The sequence below is a fragment of the Blennius ocellaris genome (assembly GCF_963422515.1).
Source record: "Blennius ocellaris genome assembly, chromosome: 22".
Classification (NCBI taxonomy): Eukaryota; Metazoa; Chordata; class Actinopteri; order Blenniiformes; family Blenniidae; genus Blennius; species Blennius ocellaris.
In genome coordinates this window covers 22,161,273-22,187,560 of record NC_137671.1, presented here as the reverse complement: position 1 = coordinate 22,187,560, position 26,288 = coordinate 22,161,273, and the positions used below count along the sequence as shown (strand labels likewise).

Below are 26,288 nucleotides of genomic sequence, written 5' to 3'. Positions count from 1 at the left end.
GTAAAGGAAAAGGACTATTGGCTAAAAAGGAGGTCCGTTGTCTGGGACAGTTTGCTCACAACTGTCAGTGTGGTGAGCACCAGAACCCCAGTGCTCCTCCCATTGAGGAGGAGTCAGAGGAGGAGTCTGACTCGCCCGCTGAGGTAGCGGTAAGGCGGGTGAAAAGCAAAGGAAAGGCTAAAGGCAAAAACAAACAGCGCCACTCTGCTAAGTTGTATCCGGACCTTTCCAAATTTGATTTATAGGATGAAGGTCGAGCCCCAGAGGTGAGGATGATGAATTGGACTGCAAACGACATACGCCCTCATGTTGAATTGGCAATACATTGGAATCGAGGGAATACTCAAAAAGTGCGCGCTCTAGTGGACACTGGGGCAGAGGCCACAATAATACATGGCAATCCTCACAAATTCAAAGGGAAAAATATGGAAGTAAGTGGACTGGGCGGTAAAATTGTTCCAGCCAAAATGGTAACAGTATAATTAAAAATTGGACATTTGCCAAAAAGAAAGTATTAAGTATTGATCACTCCGGTAAAAGAATGGATAATTGGTATGGACATTCTTGCTGGAATGACATTGCATTTGCAGCAGGGTCGATTTCAGTTTGGAACGGAACCCTCTGTAATGGTGCGACCGGTACTGGTGGGGAAGGTCAAAATGGCTCCTTTCCCCATTCCCCAGGCAACTCAAATGGTTAGCTTAAAGCAGTATCGGGTACCCGGGGGCCATGATGAAATTACAAAAGCGATCAAAGAATATGTGGAGGCAGGGGTGCTGAGAACATGCACCACTGCCTGGAATAACCCCATTTGGCCTGTACATAAATCTGATGGAACTTGGCGCATGACGGTGGATTACCGAAAATTAAATCAGGTAACCCCGCCTTTGACGTCCGCTGTGCCGGACACAGTGGGCATTATTGAACGAGTCCAACATCACTCTGGAATTTGGTACGGGGTAATAGATTTGGCTAATGCCTTCTTTACCATTCCCATACCCGACAACCGACAGGAACAGTTTGCATTTACTTGGGAAGGCAGACAGTATACATTCACTCGTTTGCCTCAAGGTTATCTGCACAGCCCCACCATATGTCATCACATAGTGGCCGAACACTTGGATGCATTCCCGTTGCCAAGAGGAGTTTTGCTGTCTCACTACATTGATGATGTGATGATTCAGGCGGACTCCCAGGAGCAGATAGAGGAATTGCTCCCACAGTTGGTGGCTCATATGCGAGGTTATGGTTGGGAAATCAACCCAGCAAAGATCAAAGGCCCCACTCAAACAGTCAAGTTTTTGGGTATTTGGTGGAACAAAGGGGAGAGAGAGATCCTCCCACAGGCAAGGGAAAAGATTTTGGCTTGTGCCACACCCCAGAGTAAGCAAGATGTACAGCGGTTCATAGGTTTGTTCGGGTATTGGAGGAATCACATTCCTCATCTTGGACACATTTTACAGCCTCTGTATCATGTGACCAGGAAAAAACATGATTTTGAATGGACAGATAAGCATCAAACAGCTTTTGAGTTGTCAAAAGAAGCTATCCAGCAGGCTGTGTCACTGGGCAAGATGCAATCAGGGCCCGTTGCGCTCCAAGCATCTGCTACAGGGGACTATGCTAATTGGAGCTTATGGCAAAAACAAGGTCGAGAACGAAGGCCTTTGGGGTTTTGGTCTCGGAAACTACCTGACGCCGGGACACGCTATACACCTTTTGAAAAGCAGTTGTTGGCGTGCTACTGGGCTTTTTGTGGAAACTGAGGCACAAACCGCCGGACATGAAGTTCTGATGCGACCATTAATTCCGATTATGTCCTGGGTAACGAGCAATCCGACTACACATCGTATTGGGACCGCTCAGGAGTCCAGCATCATAAAATGGAAATGGTATGTTGCAGAACGAGCCAAACCTGGGTTGAAAGGTGTTTCAGTGTTGCATGAAAAGGTTGCTGATGTTCCTGAACAGGGAGAAATCATAGCTAATGTGGAACCACTGGAGGAGTCTCCAGTCAAGTCAGGAAAGCTGTGGAATGAACTGTCAGAAGAAGAACAGAAGCATGCATGGTTCACAGATGGATCTGCTAAGTGGTTGAACGGCAAAAGAAATTGGAAAGCGGCTGCTTATAATCCTGCTACGGGAGAAGTGCTATCTGTAACAGGTGAAGGGGGTAGTAGTCAGTTAGCAGAATTGCAGGCAGTACATTTGGTTCTCAGCCGTGAAGGTATCGGGAAAGCATTCATTTACACAGACTCATGGTCCGTGGCAAATGTAATGATTACCTGGATGCCAACATGGAAGAGGAATGGTTGGAAAATCCACAACAAAGAAGTTTGGGGTAGAAAGTTATGGGAAGACATTTGGGAGAAAGTCAAGACTGTGATCACTACAGTAATGCACACACTAAACATCCTACCATTGAAGCATTGCATAATGCTACTGTCGATGGTTTGGCACAAATCCAGCGAGTTAATAGAGAAAGCACGGAGGGATTAGCTGCATGGGTACATGAGAAATCCGGTCATTGGGGTATTCAAGGAACCCAACAGTGGGCACTATCCAGAGGGATAGACTTGAAACTCGACCATATCAAAACCGCCATCAACCAATGTGAAAGGTGTCAGCACCAAAGACGGGGTACACCCCAACAGGTACATGGGCATATTCATAGAGGGAGACAGGCTGGTCAGATATGGCAGATGGATTTCATAGGGCCACTCCCTTTCTCATCAGGGAACCTGTTAGCAGAGTCTACACTTAAACACAGCGTTAAACGTGACATAACACAGCACATGTCTTTTTCCTTTGTGATCACGCGGACCTCGGGCACACCAGTCTTTATTTTCACACGTGTGTCAAATCAGCAACCAATCAGTCACATGATCAATGAGCGTTGCCATGACATCATATGTAAACAAAAACAAATCCAAACACATGAGAGCATATCTCAACAGAACCGATATGTATGTACGGCGGTAGATACATATTTTGGGGTCCTAGTCACCCATGCCAGCAGGCATGCAAACCAGCATGCCTCCTCCAGTGTTTGGGAAAAATCCAGACTTACTATGGCACACCATTAGAAGTCCAGACTGATAATGGATCACATTTCACAGGCCACATGGTAAAGACCTGGGCTCAGGAATACCATGTGAAGTGGGTGTACCACATACCATATTACCCTCAAGCGGCAGGGTTAATTAAGCGTATGAATGGTATACTCAAGTCAACTTTGAAGAAACTGACACCAGACGGTTCGCTCAGGGGATGGGGAAAGGTGTTACAGGAAACAGTGGGAAAGATCAACAATAGAGTGGTAGCTGATGGTGTAACTCCCGTTAGCTCGCATGTTGTCGGTCAGCCAGGATCCTGTGATGTCCTCTGTCCCTGTGAGGTTTTGGAAAGAGGATGATAAGGCAGTGTTACCCTTAAAAGACACACATGGGGAACCGGGTTATCCTCTCAGAAACATGGAAACCGTTACATTACCGCCTGGACAATCAGTGGTTCTGGATGTGGGGGTGGGAATTCAATGTCCACCTGGGACACATGCGCAGGTGTTGCCCAAAACTGCTGTTGCACTCCAAGGGGTGGTTGTTACCCCCGGGGTAATACACTCAGATTTTACGGGTTCAATACATGTGGTGTGTATAAATATGACAACGACACCAGTGGTAATTGACAAACATTCACTGGTTGCACAAATTGTAGTCACTCCTAATGGAGCTCCCCAGGCGGAAGAAGTAAAGCAGCCTGAGGGAAAATCTGGCGTAAAGAGAAACAACCTAATGGTCCACCCATACCTGGTGAAATTATTGCTCAAGGACCTGACAACACGGTTACGGTAATGTTTAAAGGGAAAGAGAAATGGACACATGTTCCTTCCTCACACTGTTATGTGAGGGAGGGGTAGGGTATTCATCACGTGTTTTATTGTTGCAGGACCAATCCAACGCGAGGATGTATGGTGGCCAAAGACCTGGTGGTGCCGGCTGTTTGGTCATCGCCGTCCTTGCCCTCGGTGCAGTCCTGGTGGTGACGACGCCCGGTTGCTTGGCGGAAACTCCCGGGGAACTCCTGGAGGAAGTCCAGCAGGTTAGGTGGACGTGGAGAGCCGAGGCTAGCAACCGGAGTCAGGATAACTACACTTGTCCTGCAAATCACACTTGCAACATGTTGACAATAGAAGCATCCTCTCTATGGCGGTGTCCAAAGTGCCGTAATGGGCAAGACATTCCAATGGTGCCCAAGGGGGACACCGTTACGGTGACGGCACACGCTTCTATGTGTCTCTACTCTACACAAACCAAGAACTGCAGCAAGAACGGCATCATTACGGATAATACTAGCTTCGTTGTGGTGGACCCTGCGTACTGGTGGAGAAACGCCACCCATATATGGGGCGAATTGATCCGTTCTGGGCATTATTGTGGGGAATACCTGTCACTGTACAACATGAAAATGTACATGTCGTACCTGCACCATCCACATGCATACACGTCTCACAGCAGTTAGTGCATCAAACTGTTACATGGACTGTGAACTTTCCTCCCATTCCTAAGTGCCCACGGGCCAAGAGAGCATGGTACGACACTCTGCTTGGAGGCTCTGGCACCCTGCTAGGAATGGCTAACACCATTGACGGACAAATCACGGCAAGCAAACTGCATTACACTGGATCATGGACAGCGGATGGGTTTCGTAAAGTGGGCCAATGGATGCCTTCCATCACCCGCAGTCAACTGCAGGAGGCAGATCTGTGGGCGGAGGGCGATGCTGACTTTACCAACATTCACAATGTCACAGGGGAATTGTTAACTCCGATTGTTAACTCATTGAATGGCACTCATTGTTCTGTGTTCCATGTGTTTGCATATGCTCAACGTGAACGTTTTCAACGGATTTTGACAACAGGTAACCCACATGAATGGCGGGAGATGTGGAACATCTCCTCCGACGTATGGTTACACCTGAATGCTGACAAAACTGTATGTAATACCACACAGTGCTCTGGCACTTGGACACAATACAGGGTAACTGACACTCTCACTTTGTGTAAATATTATGTCCTACCCGTTATAACCACTACAGGGTATTGGTTCCTCCAGACGCAAGGACGCTGGATACATATGGCAACCAACACGACATATGACTTGGACACTTGTGACGACAGAGATTGAGGGAAAGTTTGCATGCTTATGCAGGGCTACCAGGATCCATGCCTGAAAGAAGGAGACGCCATGTGTAACTGGAGACATGAAACACCTAGGGATATCATACACCAGATAGGTCCACACACACTATGCCTGGCTACTATGACTTCTCATTCCCAGTTACCCTATGTACCGTTTTCAGGATGCCTTAGAGGGGTCTATCTCTGGCACTGGCATAATCGTACATATAGGTTGACTAACTTTACTGTATCACACAGGAAGTCAGACATATATTGGGAACATTTGCAAGGATTACGCTTGGGTATCAACCTTACCATGTATCAGAGCGCTATGAACAGGTCAAGGCACCTAACTGATCTTGTGCAACAACATCGTCATAAAATTACCCAGCTGCATGTCAGTACCCTCATCGCATCCCAACGTGTACAGGCGGTGGCAACGTTGGTAGAACACAATTCTGCCTCACACTGGTATGACATTTTTACAGGAGCATCACCTCTCGCACGGAGGTTAACACTTCCCTCTCTGTTCATTTTGTTTATCATCGTGATTGTTATTTCTGTGTTTAACTGTTGCACGGTATGGTATGTTATTCGGATCCGTCGGTCCCTCCGCAGACAGATTCATCGCACCTTATTACATTAACATGTATGTTGGTCAATATGTTCGACTTGTCGGTGGTGACCCTGACTGGGCACGCATTGTCACTGAATTCTTATGGGGAAATCTTTTGTTTGTTCTTTTTGCATCACCATATGGAACTCCTTATATAATAGTTTTTATGGGACATGACATAATTTGGACCAATCTCAGTCGTGATCAAATGCAACGTTATCCTGTGGAAAGGCTTTCGTAAGGTCTAGGGGTGGAATGTAAGGGAAATAACGCGTACATGCAGATTTGCACGTCCGCACAGAGACCTTATGAAACCCTGCACAGTGGAAAAGCACTGAGGGCTGCCGATTCATGCTTATATAAGATGTTTTGATCCTAATATAATTGGCTCCATAAGTAGTTTCGGAGAAGAACAGGGAGGCGCCGGTTTCGGAACATGTTTGCGAAACCGGCGATGGTTCCTCTTTGAACGGGAGATCAGCTGTCCCACTCCTGAGCGTCTGGAGACCTGGCCAGTCTCCAATGATGCACGGGCGGTGCAGCTGCTCCTCCCTATAAAGATAGAGTAAAGGGAGAGAAGAGTTAGAGTCTTCCATCGGAGCCGTACACTCGCCTGGACCAGCACAGCATTTCTCATGCCCGGTCTGTGGGCTCTCCAGATCAGCGTCACGGGTGAGGGAAGCGATTGATCTATCATTGCTGTGTGATGTATTGCTGTTCACTGATTGGTGGGGAATAAAAGACGCATTTATTCTAGCCAAGAAGTGTTTGTGTTTTGATTGTGCGCCTACTGAAAGCGATCCTGTATAAATATTCCACAAAACAACGTATGGGAAGTATTATTGAGGATACACTTGCTTGCTCAATCACAGTTATAAGAAACCTTTACATCATTGGCAAGTTTTTACTTATATTACATTCAGAATGGCCAAAATTATTAGGTTATTGGTAATGACTACTGTAATCATGGAATAAGTTATTATATTATTGGCAAAATGCTGTTAATATTACAATGGATCAAGTTACTTTATTACGGCAAAGGCCAATATATCCCATTATTGGGTGGTATTCCATTATTGGTTATTACACACATACGTGTTGTATTATTCATGTGGAAAACAGTCTGTGCTGAGCCGTCCTTGTCCTTTGTGTCTTGAACTGTGTCAGGAAGAAGCAACAGAGGCTGAAGAAGTGTCTCTGGACTTTGAGTTTCCTGCACAACAATGGCATTCTTTACAGCTGCTTCAGCCATCACGGGAACCGAGTTTATGTTGACGAGTCACAGGTACAAACAACTGACTCCAAGCCCAAAAAATGTTTTTACAAACAGGGATCATATCATTTTACCCTGTTTGTACACATTGCACATGTTGAATATCAGCTGTGATCCATCACAGCATCACCGTGAAGGAGATGAGTTGGCTGCGATTAGGACACACTGATATTGATCCAGTATCAGGTAGTACAGCAGACACTGCACGGAGTACTCATACTCAGGAAGGATTCCCGATACCAGCCAGGGAGTACTACGCGATGTCGTCCGTCAGCAACATCAGCAGCAGGTTGAGCAGAGGACAAGCGACGTCTGGAGGTTCTTTGATATTAATGAGAACAACAGCAAAACAGACTAGAAATTCTATTCTAACAAAATATAAAAAGGAGGAAGACAGTTTGTACAACACCAGCAACTTCAGAGTTAGCCTGATGTCTGTCAATAGTTTAACTGCTCAATGGATCAGGAGGATTTTACGCCTTTCAGATCACACACCAGCAATGCCACATGCTACATGCTTAACAGATTAAAGTCTGAAGGTTACACTCATTAACATCAAGTTGGGACCCTTAGTCTGCAGTCTACACCAACAGCACAGTGTAAAGACAGATACTACATACTGTGATATACATAGTGTAGACACAGTCATATACTTTAGCCTTTAAAGCAGTTAGAGGCTTGCTCTGACCTTTACTTGAATCTACCATCAACCCAATGAATCCCATCCACACTGACCTGAGCTCAGATAGCTACTGTGGATTACCTGGTGTCCTACAAATATGTATAATCCTAATTTCTTCCAGAACCTGCAGCCATTTCCAAAAGAGTGGTACAACCAGGGCCACTTTCTCGCCACCATCAACCAGGTCTGTCTCATCCATTTCATCCCAAAGTAAATAAAGCTGTTGCCAAATCGGATACTGTAGTTTTATAGCATTCACCACAATTTGGGCCGGCCGTACATTCATTTTCACAATTAATTGAAAGACTTTCCACGTTTTCCCCCATGGATTAGTTTGTTAAAATCTCTAATTATCACTCAAGTCATTTTCAAGTCCATTTGTCTATCCAACATGTATACACGCTGGTTTCACCATGAAGGACCAGCAGGGAGCTGGAGTCTATCCAATCACAATCGGAAGCTGCATTACTAACAGTTTAGCAGAAAGACACACAGAGAGATGGCGGACAGGAATAGTTAGTCTCGGGACCAGATGGACTCGGTGTAGAAGCACCATCAGGGCATCTTGTGGGGAGGCTGGGGTGTGAAGAGTGTTTGTCTCTGCTGTGTGAGGATGTTTTCCTTCTGGTCCAGACAAATGATGAAGGAGAATTGAGCCAGTATAAAGGTTCAAGACATTCAGAACTGGCCTTTGAGGATCGACATCAGTTCGATATCTTTGTCTTCATTACACTGGAAATCACACAACTTAATAACGACATATTTTGTGCTGCCAGACATCTGACCAGCTGCAGACTCCAGGCAGCAACCAGTCAACTGTGGCGAAGGATGACCGAACTGGCAGCCTCTACATTCAGGGCAAAGGAACAGTCATGACCTACATGTTTGAGGTGAGTCATGACAGACTAACATTTATTTCTATGGTACTGTTCAGATACAAGGTAATCCATACTGCTTTACAGGGATATTAAGGAAATATAATAGAGAAAGAAGATTGAAATATACAAGAAAAGCAAAATAACGTTAAAACTGTATTTATATAAATGTCATATAATAGATAAAACATTGTTTAATGGAAAGCCTGAACATATTTTTTTTAAATCCATATTTAAAAGAAAAGTGAGCTTGTCAGCAGGAAGTCTTTTACTGAAATCTAGAAAATCATGTTACTGTCTAGATAGGGTTGCTCATGTTGGTTTAATCTAGAAAATCATGTTACTGTCTAGATAGAGCTGCTCATGTTGGTTTAATCTAGAAAATCATGTTACTGTCTAGATAGAGCTGCTCATGTTGGTTTAATCTAGAAAATCATGTTACTGTCTAGATCAGTGCTTCTCAAATGGTGGGGCGCGCCCCCCTGGGGGGGCGTGGTGGGGTGTCAGGGGGGGCGCGAGGCGGGCGCGACTTTCAGTATTAGTGTCTTTATTCATGCTTGAACAATAAAAAAAGGGCCTCCAGCCACTAGGTGGCAGCAGTGCTCACACTAATCAACAGGCTGCCTGTTCAACCAGTAGAGAAGAAGAAGTACTACACATCAACACCGGTGTACAGAGCTGGCGGAGGAGGAGGAGGAGAAGTTTCTGACAGGAGTGAAAAGAAAAAAGGATGAGGCATCAGAGGAAAAGAAAACAGGTGACAGTAAACATACACCTAGTAAGAGCAGGAGATATGACGATGCTACATCGCCCTTAGGTTTACCGTGAACACGGTCGGAAACGAGGAAACACCCGTTTGTGTTTTATGCCTAAAAACTCTGGCAGCGGAGCATGAAACCAAATAAATGAAGACGGCACCTGGAGACCATACACCATACACCTGGAGACCATACACCATACACCTGGAGACCATACACCATACACCTGGAGACCATACACCATACACCTGGAGACCATACACCATACACCTGGAGACCATACACCCGTTATGTCAGTAAGCCACTGGAGTTTTTTCATGGTAAACTCCATGAGTATCGCTAACAAGCCGGTCATTTCGTCAGCACGGCATCAGTAAACAAAAAAGCCCTGTTAGCCTCTTACAAAGTTGCCCACCACATCGCAAGGTGCAAAAAACCCTCACACCATAGCAGATTTATTTTGATAATCAGGCGATTGTATGCAGAATGCTGGTGCCAGCAACTCATACAGTGGTTTATACGGATAAATAAATATTATCAAGTTCTCAATGGTAGTACAATATGGGGGGGGGGGGGCGCTGAAAAAAATTCTGTCCTCTAGGGGGGGCGTGACAGAAAATAATTGAGAACCACTGGTCTAGATAGAGCTGCTCATGTTGGTTTCATCTAGAAAATCATGTTACTGTCTAGATAGAACTGCTCATGTTGGTTTAATCTAGAAAATCATGTTCCTGTCTAGATAGAACTGCTCATGTTGGTTTAATCTAGAAAATCATGTTACTGTCTAGATAGAGCTGCTCATGTTGGTTTAATCTAGATATCATGTTACTGTCTAGATAGAGCTGCTCATGTTGGTTTAATCTAGAAAATCATGTTACTGTCTAGATCAGGGGTCTCAGACTTGCGGCCCGGGGGCCAATTGCGGCCCTCGGGTCAATATTTTGTGGCCCTCTGCTTCTAATCAAAGCTTTGTGTTTGTGCGGCCCGCGCATTTTTTTCTCGCACGCATCTGGGGGTTTTATATTTTTTAACACCTGTGGGCTCCCGTAGCTCAGGCTCGCGAGAACAGCGCAAATCACTTTAAAATGTTTGGATGAACGATTGGAAGTAAAATATCTTGTCAACTAATGCTATACGGTTTTATTTAGCCCCAGCCATGTCTTTTTCAAAACCTGTCGTGAAGAGAAAAGTTGGCGATGAGCACAGACAATTTCAGGAGAAGTGGGAGCTGCATATTTTTTTGTTGAGCACAGGGGCATCCCAACGTGTCTAATATGCACGGATAAAGTTGCGGTGCACAAGGAGTATAACATTAAACGTCATTACTCAACTAAACACGCTGAGGAGTATGCAAAATACCTGGGAGATGAGCGAGAGGACCGGGTCGCCAAACTTAAAACATGTCTACTGAGGCAACAAGATTTTTTCAAGAAAGCCAGCAAAGAGAATGAAGCGGCTGTCAAAGCTAGCTACATGGTGAGTGAGATGATCGCTAAAGCAGGAAAGCCGTTCAAAGACGGCGAGTTCATCAAACAATGCATGTTACAGGCTGCAAGTATAGTCTGCCCGGAAAAAAAGGCTCAGTTTAGTAACATCAGCTTTTCAGCCAACACAGTGGCAGAGCGCATTTCTGACATGTCTGGTAACATTTATGATCAACTGCGTGAGAAAGCTAAACATTTCCATTCTTACTCACTCGCTCTTGATGAGAGCACAGACGTCACTGACACGGCACAGCTCGCAATATATATCCGTGGTGTTGATAACAATTTTGAAGTTACGGAGGAGTTGCTCACAGTGGTTGCAATGCAGGCCAGACCACCGGTCAGGAGATATTCCGCCAGCTGTGTGATTGCATTAAGGATGCCGGCTTACAATGGAAGTGTTTGGCTGGAATAACTACCGATGGAGCGCCATCAATGACAGGGAGGAAAAACGGACTTGTAGCACTTGTTCGAAGAAAACTGGAAGAGGAGGGTGTGGAAGATGCCATTGCTCTGCACTGCATTATCCATCAGCAGGCCCTTTGCAGCAAAATCCTGAGGTTTGACAATGTGATGTCTGACGTCGTTAAATTCATCAACCATATCAGATCCAGGGCTTTAAATCACCGGCAGTTCCGCGACTTTTTGGTCGAAATAGAGTCAGAATATGAGGACGTGCTCTACTTCACCGAGGTACGTTGGCTCAGCAGGGGGAAGGTCTTGAAGAGGTTTTTTGAGTTGAGGGCACAAGTGAAAGCCTACATGGAGAAGGATGGGATGACTGTTCCTGTGCTAAGTGATCCTAAATGGCTAATGGACTTAGCTTTTCTTGTTGACATCACACAGGAGCTGAATGTACTGAACAAGAAGCTACAAGGCCAGGGCCAGCTTGTCAGTGTTGCATATGACAGTGTCAGAGCATTTTTACTGATCCCTTCTCCTTTAATGTGGAGGATGCCCCCCCCCTGTCCTGCAGATGGAGCTAATTGACCTGCAGTGTAATACTGAACTCAAAGCCAAGTTCAGGGAGGTGAGTGGAAAAACAGTGGAGCTTGAACAATTTTTGAGAAAACTGCCCCCCACCTTGCCTGAGCTTTCCAGGATGTTCAAGCGGACCATGTGCCTTTTTGGCAGCACCTCTGTGTGAAAAGCTCTTCTCCGCAATGAACTTCAATAAGTCAAAGTTCAGGTCCAGACTTAAAGATGAGCACCTTAAGGGTCTCAGTTGCCTCCTCCCTCAAGCCAAATGTGGCTCAGCTGTGTGAGAGGAAGCGCTGCCAACTCTCTGGTAGCAAGGAGTAGAAGGAAGTAAATGAAGCCTATGTTCTGAAGAACTGTTCGTGTTCTACATGTTCTGACTTGTTAAGATTGAGAAGATTGGATCAGTTGATCTTTTTTTTGGAATACTTGAAGCCTTTTTTTGTGATGCAGCCTTTTTTTTGTGATGCGGCCCAGCCTCACCCAGACTCTACCTCCAGCGGCCCCAAGGTAAGTTGAGTTTGAGACCCCTGGTCTAGATAGAGCTGCTCAGGCTGGTTTAATCTAGAAAATCATGTTACTGTCTAGATAGAGCTGCTCATGTTGGTTTAATCTAGAAAATCATGTTACTGTCTAGAAAGAGCTGCTTAGGCTGGCTTAACCTCACAACAGGTAGAAAATATTTAGATCAGTGTGATAACTGTAAATAATAGATGTAGCACTAACCAGAGTATTTTATGTTGTCCCCCATCCATCCCCCAACCCCCCACTCTCTCTCTCTCTCTCTCTCTCTCTCTTTGAGCACTCCCACCCGGTCGTGTACGGCAGCCACGCAAACTGCTAATAAAGCAGCTACATGGGGAGCCTCTTAGTCTTCTCCTGTTGCAAAAACAAAAACTGTTCTGACATTGGAAGACTCGCAATCTTAACATATTATTTATATGAGCTGTCAAAAAGGGCAAGGGGGAGAACCAAAGTAAAGGATATCAGCAAAGTTGTAGGAGTTAATTTTATGTTGTGAATATAATTGTATTCTATGCATTTCATTTCAAAGAGCCCTGATTGTTAGGGTAGATTTTCAGTCTGAGATTCTTAAGTTGTTGTATTTGGGTTTAGTTGATGGTACTTTCTCGAGAAACATGTCCAGCTTGTTTCTTATGTCCCATTCTGTTTTCCAGGAAAGACTGAATACTTGCAGGTTCTGGGATCCTCAGTCGGGAGTCTGGTTGCTGCTGCCACTGCAGTGGGAGATGAACGTGGAGTTCGTTGAAGCTCAAGTCCAAGGAGTCATGGTGAGGATTAATCTAATACTGCTCTGTGACGTCAAACCTGAACACAATGAACTGATAGCTCTGTTTGGAGAGTAGCAACAGTAGCTCTCTGTCTCTTCTCATCTTTCCCTTCTCTCACTTCATGTCCCTCTCAACCCCCACAACATCAGCTGAAAGTCTCCAAAATGTTTGGTGCTGCCAAACAATGTTTCTACCTGTTTAAATCAAGGTGTAACTCCCTCGAGGCATGAACAACACAAGTGACTTCCTTGGTACTGGTTTATTTGAAGATCCCTCCAAATCCACCGTGAAAACTATAACATACACACATACAGCCACACAGTATTAATGATTACATCAACAAAGTAAACATAAACATGAAACACTCGGAAAAGTAGAATACAGAAAATACATTAAGTACCTCGTTGGCTGCGTGCCGTGTAAAGGGGGAATTATCTTTCGTCTTCGGATGTTCCTTGAACACTTCAAACTTTGTGACCACTTAAATTGGTCCTTAATTTCGCTGTTTGTCTTAATACAGCAACACGTGCGTCTTCACCTTCTCCTGGTTTTTCCTTCACTCTCCGGAATGGCGCAGCAGTACCCAGCATATCAAAGTAAAAGCGGTCTTTTCAAAATAAAAGTTGACAGCACTCTTTAGCCCCACAAACACACAAAACACCTGAAACATGTGCCAAAAGACAATAATAGTATAAACTGAGATAAAGTATGACTATCAGCTACACAAGGTTTAGTTTTTCTTGGTAAGGGTACACTGAAAAAAAGGAAATATTGGGTCTTTGAATTTACAAAAGTGAAGTTAGTAAAAGCAACACAATTAATTTATATTCTGTTTGTGAACATGGTTTAATCAAGTACACTTAAGTTGTTCCTAAAGGATGTTGAAATTACTCGTTTCTTGCAAGTTGATTTAAATTAATCAAATTAAAAAAACAAACTCATTGTAATCGAGTTTAGTCTCTGCCGTTCAAATGTTGCAGTGTCGTTATCCCTCCGAAACAGAAGGTGGCGCTTATCATCCGTAGTTGGATGCCAAAAATAGACCAAGAAGAAGACCACTCAGAAGGAAAGAGCGCGAAGGAACGATTGGAAAGTCCGTTGGAAAGTCTCCATGCTTTGCAGCAAGAGGTCGTGACCCAATATCTGAAAAAGTAAGTTCTTCAAATGTAGGCTATATATGTTCCTGTTAGAGTAAGTTGGGCGATAGTCGACATCAGCCGGGTTTTCAGACAGTAACGTAATATAACAAGCCTGTTAACTTTTTGTAGCCTACTTATAGTCTATTGGCATATCATGTTGGGGAACTTTAGCTAACACCGGCTAGTTATTTTACTTTAGACAGTAAGCGTCAGTGTGTTTCTCTGCTGAGAAAGCGGCTCCCGGGCCCGCTGCTGCCCACAGCCCACCGCCGCTGAAAAGCAGCCGTTAGCCGCTCTGCACCAGACTGTGACTATGGCGGGTGGGGGAGGAGGGGAAATAAGAACGTGTGTGTGTGTGTGTGTGTGTGTGTGTGTGTGTGTGTGTGTGTGTGTGTGTGTGTGTGTGTGCGTGTGCGCGTGCGTGTGCGCGCGCATGTGTTTTTTCTTTTTACTGAGACACCTGACTGATGCCAAATGTTTTCTTTCACAGGTTCACTGTCCATTTGCGTATCATACATTCAAAAGGCTCTGTAATGGGTAAGTACTCTCACATTTATTTAAGCCCTAAATTTGCATCTTCATTTACCTTGAGATACATTTTTAAAAGAATGTGAGATATTGATCAAATGTTAATTGTAATTTTTCACATTTGATTATAATGGAAAATATTGAAGTGCCAAATATCGCTGGTCCCAAACAGCTTGTCCTCAGAGGGTTAAAGTCCTATGAATTTATTTGGAAATTATAGCATATTTCCATCTTGTATAGGATTTTGGTAGTGCAGTGAGCCTTTTTGTTCTGACTCGCATTTTGGGGATGAATGATATGACTCATGATGATCTTGATGTATGTTGCAGGATTAGGTCCAGGGAATGTGGAGCTGTAAGGGGTGCACACAAACTGTATCAAGTAGGTCCCAGCTTTTACATCACTACAAGTTAAAGCATCCACATTTTGGACGTAGTTCTCGCTATCCATGTACATACCAGCACTGTCCATGCACATTTAAGACGTGGAATGCCCTTATTGTCCACCAAAGTAAAATCCACACCACAGGGGTCCCTCACAAAAAAGAAGCTATATTCAGTTGTCACATTTGTAGTTGTACTGATTTAGCATCAGAGAAAGATTATTTTACTCATATAAATGCACATCTCAAACGAAACGAGACAGTCATTTGTATGTTTTTAGGATGTGACTTTAAGACAAACATTTATTGTACTTTTAAATCACACAAAAACCGAAAACACTGCCATCACACATTGGTTGATTTTAAACCAGAAGTAGTTAGGATATCATATGTGAGTGAATTGGAAGCAAACAGTGAGGAGTGTGTTGAGCAGTCAGTTACTGCCATTCCTTCAAACACTCATTCTCATACTGAAGACTTGCAGAAGGTCATTGAGCATAGATTTGCTGCTGCTTTGCTGAAGTTAGAACATTTAGTCCATGTGCCCACTTCAGCTGTAGATGAATTTCTTGGGGAACTCCATCATTTGATCTCTTCTGCTCCCGTGCCATTATCTTGTGACATTGTGAGTGACATCTTTCATCAGAGAAACCTCTCTGTTGATGAATTTATAATTAGAGAAACTGTTAATGCAATTAGTTCTGGTAATCCAGTGCAAAGGTCCATACAAAAAGTTGGCTCTCTAAGTACAGCCTATCTGCGTAAGCAGTATTACAAGGATAACTTTGGGGTTATAGAGGGTTAGATTGGATCAGCTCGCATGGTGACGTTGAAAAGACATATTGAAATAAAAGGTGGTGTGCAATAATTGAGGGGAGGGTTTATGACAATTTGTAATTTGATGTCTGATTAATATTCTTTGTGTTTCTGCAGAATAAAGAGCTTTGAAGATGGCCATGCCTGTGATTGTGAAGATCTTACTGACTGATGGCAGCTGTCAGAGGCTGAGTCTTTCACATGGAGTCCCTGAATCTCTTGAAGACCTTTTGGCTGAAGTCAAAAAACAGTGTAACCTGCAGGGAAACATCAGGCTTCAGTTTATGGACTCGTTGTTTGGTAATGAGTTTATGAACCTAACTTCAGTTTCAGAGGTGGAGGACAGAGGGACTCTAAGAGTAATTGATTTGTCAACGCCCACAATGCAATATGAGAGCTTTACAGTCCTACCCCTCCAAGCATCAAGTCCTTGCTCAACAAATGACTCAGACTCAGTAAGTGGCTCAGACTGCATTAAAAGTGGTTTCTCATGGAACAAATAATGCTTCCATTCTATTAAATGTTTATATTTGCCTTGATTCTAACTTTCACCTTAGCTAGATCTAAAGTACCACTGTTTTATTTTTATCATTTTCTTGATGGAGCTTGGTAAATAGTTTTGATTTAGCTAACTTTGGTTTACTTTTTGTCTGTTTTGTACAGAGCCTGGATAACAAAACCATCAATGAGGCCATTGAAGACACCACTGTTGGGATCTATGTTGTCAAAGAACATTCTTCAAGTGATGAAGTAGAGGACATTGGCATTGTTCTGGAAGGCATCAAGGTCTTACAAGATCTTGATAATGTAGCATTAGCTGTTGCTATGCTGTTCGGACTGATGTATGTGCTCAACCTTAGCTACCCCGCTGACCTCCGCTACACTTTCGAGGTTATCCAAAAGATTTGGATGGAACTGGATGGAGGTAAGCTCTCCAACAAAGCACTTGCTCTGAAAAACAGGCTCTCTCAGTGAACTGGGCACACTGATATAACTGCACCTTTTTTTTTTGTTTGTGTTATTTCTCCATGACGAGTCGATGCAGGGTTTATTACTTTTTGTTTGCCAATCTACTTTGATTTGTCATCTATGTAAAATGGTGTTCACAGGGTTAACCATCATGGTTATTTTTTTTTAGGAACACTAGCTCTTACTTGCCCAATGGCATATTTTGTTTACTGGTTTACAGTAACAAAAAGTTTTACTACTGTTGTAGTTGTTTTGTACTTGCTGTTGAGGATGCACTTGTGCAGGACTAACTGTTCACAGTTTTAAGTGATCAGTGATTTGTGGTTTGTATTTTGAATCTACTGGTTTAATAATCGGAACAGCTTTGTATTCCTACGCTGAAGTTACTGTATGTGTGTGATTTGGATGTGTGAACAGTAGCTCTTACGTGCCCAATTCAGATTGTGGAATATTTTGTCTACTGGTTTACAGTAAGAAATGCTTTTATTACTTTTGTTATTTTGTATTTTCTGTTGAGGATGTACTTGTGTAGTACTAACTGTTTACAGCTTTGAATGTACTGCAAGAAGTAATTTGGGCTTTGTATTCTGAATGTACTGGTATTATGGTTACAGCTTTGAATTTATATGGTAAAGTTACTGTATGTGTGATTTTCAAAGTTTTATGGAAGAATACAGTTACATTTTTTTCACTGAAATTGGTTTTGATTTTTGTATTTGCACACAACACAAAAACTGACAATCTACAATGCGTTTGGCTGGCTTTAACAAATCAAGTTACATTTAGAGACCTAACCTGGTTGTAAGGAAATAATAAAATTGCTTTTAATTTACATAATACATTTAAATAATATTAGCATTAACAAATCAAGTTTGTTATATTTGAAAATCAGGTATCCTGAACATGATAAAATCACTTTCATACTACTTAATTAATTGGTGTTGCAGTAGCTTAAAAAAATAAGTTAACTCAACTTGATTATTTTAAATACCTGAACATGATTTAAATATTTTGGTTTAACAAGTAATAATTCATTGAAAAAAAGAAGGAATTTTTGTCAGTCCTCCACATTCTTATCATGTGGGACCGATGTACACATTAAAATCAAGTAAATCCAAAGGATTTTTTTTTTCAGTGTAGGTTTACACTATGTTCTAAGCCACGGCAGTCCTGTTTGCCCAAAACGCAGTGCACCGTGGGATTTTGGGGAATTCTGCAGAAGGTCTGGCAGGTTTATCAGGTTCTGTCAAGGCTTTCTAAAAATGAAATGTGGACGTTTGAGGCACCTTTATGCCCCAAATAGCCACCAAAATCAAGCTGCCTCCTCCCAGAAAGTGTGCTCAGTGGCAGACTGGAGTAGACCGTCACACGTCGAGTCCACAAACTGTCACACACCAGACACTCACTGAGGTGAATTTAATGAACTGCATGAATGTCACTTCACCTTGTATTCCAGAGTGCTTTACCAGGCTTGGTGGACCAGAAGGAGATCACTGCAGCACTCAGACAATGCAACTATGATCCTGAAGAGGTCATCTCTGTCTACCTGGCCATGTTTGGAGAGATCCTCCTGCAGGCTCCTCCCAGTGGAGATCACAGCTACACTGACCTCAACTCCTTTAGGTCAACACACACCCTCTTTCATATACTTGAGTTTTACAAAAGCATGAGTGATTAAACGTTTGGCCATAATGTTGTTTTTTAATATGAATTACAACAAACACAATATGAATTGACTCATAGTTTGTGTCTAATCATGAAGGAAAATCATATTTATTTCACATTCAACTAGAAAACTATCATAATGATAGGCTGAGGGAGCGATGCAGGCAGTGGTGACTGGTCATTATGGGCAGGTGGGGCTGAGCGCCACCTGGTGTCATCAGAAAGGACTTCATGCAAAATATGCTATTAATTCGTTAAGATTATTTACTATATTTTATTGTCTGAATAAAACTTCCTCTTACATAGCACATAATTGCTGTGTGAGGACAGTACTCCCAGGTTGTTGTTCTACTCTTGCTGCTTCAGGCTGTTTTCTCCTAATCGACACCAATAGTGCATTAGTGGGGCTCATCCACGCTAGCCCTTCTCTCACCATGCAGTGCGTATTGCGTGCAGTAAAGCGTAAGTGCTTAGGCTGTGGCTCCGTTCATTGAGATCAAGTGATTTTGATGCCGAGTGGGGCTTGAAGCCATAAACCCCACTAAAATGTCATTTAGATGCTTAGAGCTGATTGGTTGGCACTAATTTAGGCACTGCTTCACAGAACCAGAGTGAGTCGTCACAAACATCTGCTTGTTAGCAGTTGAGAATCAACATTAATTAGGTCAATTATATGCGAGTATGAGTTTCAAACTCTTATTTTAGCTGAGAAACTGAAGGTAACTAGTGGTAAATATAGGGTTATGGTCGGAGTGGTTGGAGTTCAGTGGTATAACTTTCATTTGTGAAACGTCTTGACTTGGTTCAGTTCCCAATAATTATGTTTTTTTTTACTTTACTTTTTTTGGGATCAGCTATTTTCAGGCTTCAATATTTTTTACTATGTGGCTGTTATAATTTGGCTAAAAGGTGGAGCAACCACTTTACTTTGAAAGTCAGTGCTGTCACTAGACCTGAAATTAAATCTTTCCCCACCAACTATTTACTTATAATAATGCCATTGGATGCTGGGGATGGCAGAAAATGCTTTCCATGACTTTGCTTGGCCATTGCCATGGTTACGTGTCATTGTTCTGTGTTCCAGTTGGTGTGCTAGTTTGTTTTTGTTCATTTTTATTTCTTTGTTGGTTTATTTTGAATGGAGTTGTATTGCACGGTGCGTGGAGGGGATACACATCACTCTGTGCTCGTGTGTCAAATATAACAAACTTCTGTGCAACAAAGTCAACATTTTTCTTTTTGTTTGAACATTGTCAGCGCCACACTATATTTGAGAATCCTTCATGACTCGAGTTTTAGTTTTTTGCACCATCAATAGGGCTTAATAATTTAGTGGCACAAATAGATGATGTAGGCTGTTCATTGGGAAGTGAATCAAATAAAACATGAACAAAATTGCTGTGAATCTGCTTTCAATGAATTGTGATAAATCACACAATCAATCAAAATGTAAATAACTCACAAAATCAACAATTCAAAGCACAGAAATTGTGTTCATTGTGAGTCATTTGACTTAAGTGAGTACCGAATGCCATAAATTCACACTTTACAACATGGAGATCCTCTCAGGTGATTTGACCAATAACCACTAAATTCTTCATCACATTTCGTGGTGTTTTTGTCTTCCTGATGTTCGCTAGTTTGATTATGCAGTCGGTGGCTATGAAGGAGAAAAATCAATCATTTTTTGAAGAGATGTACCAAAACTAATTTTTTTTCAAAAGTATAATTATGAGTACTAAACTGTAGCTACTTGTCCATACAAGTACTTATTAATGCCATTAAGTCTAATATTTACTCTATACTCAAACAATATGTGAAAGCTATGTGTTGCCTTGAACCACCTCCATGATACACACACCTCCATCAGCTTTGAAGCTCCAGTGTACTACTATACTAATGTTAAAGTATACTAATATTGAAGAATCTCCAAACCATTGACATCTCTAGTCCTCTCTTGTCTGCCTGCTGATGATGCCGTTGATCCATGACATCACATAATACTCACAGGGTTGCATTGGTGATCTTTAACAAGTATGAGAATGCTGTGCAATATCAGACCGCTGGTACTAGTGTCGCTATTTATTTTTTTTTATCATTAATGTGTTAAAATGAAGACTAACTCTGAGCGAGGGCTGGAAGCACCTTGGGGTAAACACAAAGAGACAAACAACCACAGACACAGGCATTTTTAGGGTCACCAATTAAACTCCTGTGCATCTTGTTGAGCTGTGGGAGGAAGCCAGAGTACCGAGGGAAGAACATGCAAACTTCACGCAGAAAGACCAGTGTGTGTTCAAACCAACACATAATTCGGTGTTTGGTGTTGCTGCTTGTGTCTGCCTCTATGTTGCACCTGAACATCTTGCTTCCACCCAGCAGGGCGCTGTTGGAGAGGGACCGTGCCATCGGGGATCTGATGAATAAGCTCCAGATTAAAGAGAAAGAGGCAGACAGTCTCCTCCAGAAGAACAGCTACCTGGTGGGAGAGGTGCGCTACCTCACTGACGTTGTCCAGCACCTCAATCAGAGAATGGCTGAGCTGGAAGCTGACCGGCAGCAAGCAAGAGAGAAGATCAGATCCCTCCTGAACAGCCGAGCTCCTGCTGTCTCTCCAGCCAAAGCGGTCTCCCAGCCCACCCTGGACCCTGCCCAGCTCCTCCAGGTGGGCCACCTGACCCGTACACTGAATGTCTCCAACAAGAAGCTCAAGGCCACTGTCCATCAAGCTCTGGCTGACATGAGGAACCAGCTGGAGCAGCTGAAGGGCTCCATAGGGAGGTTGACCAAAGTGGAGCTGGAGGGAGCAGCTGAGGTGGAGGAGCTGCGATCGCTCTACAGGAGGGAGGCAGCAGAGAGGAAGAGCCTGTACAACAAGGTACTGGAGCTGCAGGGAAACATCCGGGTGTTCTGTCGCTGCAGGAAGAGCGACACAACCTCCAGCTGTCTCGAGACCACCCACGACCAGGAAGTGGTGCTTGTTCAGAAAGGAAGTAAAAAAAAGTTCCAGTTTGACAAAGTCTACACTTCCAGCAGCACACAGGTAACGGCTAGTTTCCACGGATTGAATTACTATTCCATAGATTTAAATGAATGTATCAGCCATAATTTAATCATGTGTAGCATGTAGCATCACTGGTGTGTGAGCCTGAAACTATTTAGCATGTAGCACAGTGTTAAAATGCCGACGGGATGACTGTTTTGACCTGTAGATAGTGGAAAGTTACTGAGTGCATTATGGGAAATGAAGTCTTTTTCTGTCTGTGTGAAGGTTTACCAATAGGAAACTAGTCTGCTCAGTGACGGAGATTACGTCACTGACGCCCCCTCTATCGGCGGCCAATGGGAAGAGGGGAGAGAGCGAAGCGCGGGTTTAACTTCTGCTTGCAGCAGAAGACGCTCTCTCTGTCCATTTCCTCCTTGTGCTGTGCTGACCTGTTTCATCCTTGGCTGTTTTCCTTCGCGTTTATCGGCTAAGTATAAGACAAATCTTTGTTAGCCCAGTATTTCTGTCTTTTGTAATAAATTACTGTTGATCCATTTTCAAGGTTTGTAGTACTCTGACTTACTGTTTTTTCTCCTTCTTCCCGGGAGATCAGTCCTCTCCTGCGTGCGAGGGAACACAGACAGGACAAATTGGCGTCACGAACAGGATTTTCAACTAAAGGGAAGAAAGGACGCATTAGTCTTTTGAACGACAGCTTTCGAACCGACGTGCTGTGGAGCCATCCCGGGAATATTGGAAAAAGGTGAGCAGTTTCCTGTTTAACCGAATAACTGCCCATTGGACACGATAAAATTGGCTCTGTAGCACGTGGTGTTAAAGGCCGTTCGATAGTCGCTAAATTATAGAATAAACGGTAAAAAATAAATTATAGAATAAACTGTAAAAAATATATTAGAGTTTAAAAACTTGAGAGTGGATTATACAGTTTTTTATATCCCAGGTGCCTGGGGCACGCTGAAGGAAAAAGTACTTAAAAGTGTTTTTTCGAAGCCTGGGGCTTGAGGTCAGGGACCTTAGGATCTATAAGTCCGAAACAAAAAACCGTACTGGGTACGTTAAATAGAGATTTTAAAGTCTCATACAATAATTAAAAAGTTCGGGGAACTTTAAACAAGATTCTGAAGAATTCAATAGTCTTAAGTTCAAGAAGAAACTATAAAAAAAAGGTCTGGGACCTGCCAAGTTTGGAGTTGTATTACTGGCAAACTTGGTCCGCGTCTGGGATGCGATAGTTTAGGAGGCGCTGATTAAGTAAACTGCAGTTATTTTTAATTTTTTAATTTTTTAATTTTTTTTAAATTTTTTAATTTAAAAAAAAAAAAAAACAATTTCTCTTTCTTCTTCTCTTCTCTCTTCTTCATATTTTATTAACATAAAGGGATTGTGTGGGGAGGTTCGTGTGTGTCTTGCACCAGGCTCATGTCCTGAAAACACACATTTCTGTGGGGATATTGTGGGTTGGTATAGTTCTGTCGTTGTTTTATCAACAGTAGAAAAAGTAGTATCCAATCTGAGGTTAACTCCCAGGGTTACGGCGCATAGTGATTTCTGATCCTATGTAGAAGATTCCGTTTCCGGATTGATACTACCGGCATTGACCTCTACTGGCGAAGGCAACGAAGTGTGGCAATATATTTTTGTGTGATACAAAGTGGTGATTAGAAACAGAATCATGGCCACATTTAGTGCAACATGGGAGGCAGTGAAGAAATTCCTGTACTCTCCAGATAACGTACAGAGACCAGAAACTCTCAAACTCAGATTAAAACAATTTGAGAAAGCAGAGAAGAAACAGCCATGGTGGCCGACAACAGATGACACAGGACCATTCTTGAGTAGATTTAAAATACAGCTAAACGCTGAACAAGCAGCTCTGACTCATTACAGACTGCAAATTGAAAAGGAACTTGTTAAAAAGTCAATATTTTCAAAAGAAGGCAAATACATTGAGAAAACGAATGTATCTTCTGTCCGCAAATCAGTCCTGTTGTCGATCACAGAGGCCATGGCTAGAGTAGAAGGAGCTCACACCGATGAGGAGCCTCCACATAGTCAGACGCCCGTATATAAGGGTCCGTCTTTTCGAGAACCTTCCACAAAAGAAAAGGAAGCGTTTTCTGGTTCTGCACAAGCATCAACCCTCACCGCACTGCCGCCACCTTATCAGACATCCACACCTCACTCTGACAAGTCAAAATTTTCCCCTAACAATCCATTTTTGATCTCATCGACACCTCCCCCAACTCAAAGCCTTTATCCAGTGATTGCATTTGATGGGCAAATAAGTGGTCAAGGGAAAATTAAAATTACTCCCTCAGATGACGAAGATGAACTACTAGGTGGTGCCAAACCACCTCAAAATAGGCAGAGAGCATCTGACACTTTTTTCAAACCTGAACATTTCACACACAAACGTGAACAGTTTGAAGACAGGTCGTTAGGAGACGATTGCAAGGACGATGACAGAGCGTTAACTGGATCAGTGACAGAAACACAGGGCAGACTCAAAAACTATGGACTTGACTACTTAAAAAGACTGCAGTCTGACTATTCTGACATTTTAACGGACTTGGAGAGAGTTGAGCAGGCATTACATACATCTGGTCTGAAGGAGTTTGAAGCTCATGCTTTAGCACAAGAAAAGGCTCAGTTGAATGAATGTAGTCGCAGCCAGTGGAATAGAATCATGATTGAAGAAAGGAGACAAAAGGCAGAAAGTGAGAGAAAATATGCAGGAAATAGGGGTGTGGCAAGTGATCAGAGAAGTGGTAGCTGTGATGACAGGAGAGTAAGATCAGAGTGCGGTTCCCCTCTGCTGAGAGGAGCAGAAGGTGGAAGTGATCCAGGAAAAGGTTCTTTTTCCAGAGGTTTTGGATCAGGACTGTGGTCAGTTACTCCTGTGACAGGAAGTGATGATGTGACAGTGAAGATGGAAGTGACAGGTATACAGACTAAGCCTGTAGAACAACCGGTGGCTACACGCACACGTCTACAGACAAAACAACAGGCATACAATTCAAGTGACATAAATCAAGATGGAGGATGGGAGACACGCAGTAAAGACGGTGCGGAGGTGGAAGAAGTAGTAACTAATGTCCTTCCTCTACTCCCCTCCACACCTGGTGACCCGCCAAAGTTTAAACCTTACTCAGAGGCTGACGTGTCAGGACTTTTGTTACGCTTACCGTCTATTATGCATGGAGACGTGGCGTGGTGTAAGAAATTAATGGACATCACATCAGGGACTAGCTTGGCTATGGGTGATATAAGGGCTTTGTTGGCTCGAGCAGGTGTGACATCTTCAGTGCTGAATGACATAGAAGTGGCAGCAGGAAGCGCTGGTTCTCCTCACCACGCTCCACTTGTCCACCATAGAGGAAACCTGTTTCAGGAGGTTAGGGAAAGGTTTCCAACACAGTGGTCTCAAGCAGCAGTTGCTAAATTACCACTAGGGGAAAAAGAATCAGGATTGGTTTATTTACAGAGAGTTGTTGATGAATGGGAAACTGTGACAGGTGAAATTCCTCAAGGTGATCCCTCTAGGGCCTCTGTTATTTTTTTCAGACAAGCAGTGTTGTCCGGATTGCCAGCTTCTGTTGCAGAAAAGTTGAGAGATGAAGTCACAACTTTGAGTGCGTCACATGTGCACTTTTCTGCCTCATTAACACATGCCATAGATAGATACAGAGAGAAGACAGCTAAGACGACAGAAGCTACAGCTTCCGCTACTAACATGTTGTTGCAACTTCAGTTGAAGGAGGCTCAGGCTAAGGCTTTAGAGCCCAAACAGGGGAAAGTAAAACAGGTTGTTCAGGCAGTTCAGCCTCAGGAGCCATTTTCTCAGCCGGGTTCACTACACCCATTTGGAGCTATGGCAATGCAACCAGTGAGCTATCAACAACAACTGCCCTACCAGAATAGGCTTCGACAGAGAGGTGGTTTTCGTGGTCGTGGTAGAGGAAAGAGAGGTCCACGTGATGATAGTGATGATTGTTTTATTTGTGGACAACCAGGACATTGGGCTCGCAACTGCCTTCAGGCGCCTGCTGAACATCAGCCTTATGTGTCTCAACCCTCTGGCCCATGGGCTGGTGGCTCGTTTCATTCCCGTAATCAGCAACAGGGATCCCTGGTACCTCATGTGGCTCCGGCACCACTGATGGCTCCGCAGTTTTCACAACAACATCCACAATAGGGATGCCCGCCCCTGACAGTGGAACCACGTATGATTTTGACAGTAGGAGGTAAACAAGTGGAAGCTTTGGTAGACACAGGTGCAGGGCTTTCAACATTACCCTCTGATGTAGCACCTGCTCCTTCTGTTACAGTCTCTGTGGTGGGGGTGTCGGGACAGAAACAATCGTTACCACTGTCAAAGGAAACTGTAGTTTCATGTAATGGACAAAAATTGACTCATGCATTTTTGATTACTGATTCGTGTCCCCGCCCGCTTTGTGGAAGAGATTTGCTTGTTAAGTTAAAAGCTTTGATTTCTTGTTCCGCTGATGGGATTATTGTGACTTTGCCAAACGGTACAGTGGTGAATACAACAAGTCCAGATGTGGACTGCTCCCTGTATGCGTTGCATCCGTTTGCTGTACCTGATGAATCAGCTGATCCCGCCCACATTTATTGGTTGTTGTTGGAA

The 26,288-nt window shown here is 43.3% G+C and overlaps 1 protein-coding gene and 1 long non-coding RNA gene across 2 annotated transcripts in view; both read left to right on the top strand.

Annotated features, from left to right (window-relative positions):
- Positions 1-3,963: 3,963 nt before the first annotated feature.
- The window catches only part of LOC308146338 (uncharacterized protein), a gene marked incomplete at both ends in the record, with an annotated part of 29,296 nt that continues 6,971 nt past the window's right edge, over positions 3,964-26,288 (top strand). The window contains 7 exons of the mRNA XM_080518109.1: positions 3,964-4,098; positions 4,566-4,762; positions 6,960-7,077; positions 8,524-8,637; positions 13,021-13,134; positions 18,425-18,591; positions 21,016-21,676. Coding sequence (XP_080374235.1) covers positions 3,964-4,098; positions 4,566-4,762; positions 6,960-7,077; positions 8,524-8,637; positions 13,021-13,134; positions 18,425-18,591; positions 21,016-21,676 — 1,506 coding nt within the window. The remainder of the gene's footprint in view (positions 4,099-4,565; positions 4,763-6,959; positions 7,078-8,523; positions 8,638-13,020; positions 13,135-18,424; positions 18,592-21,015; positions 21,677-26,288) is intronic.
- On the top strand, positions 15,130-16,775 carry LOC308146313. The gene is made up of 3 exons (XR_013937104.1): positions 15,130-15,182; positions 16,117-16,454; positions 16,663-16,775. It is a non-coding gene; the product is annotated as an uncharacterized lncRNA (long non-coding RNA).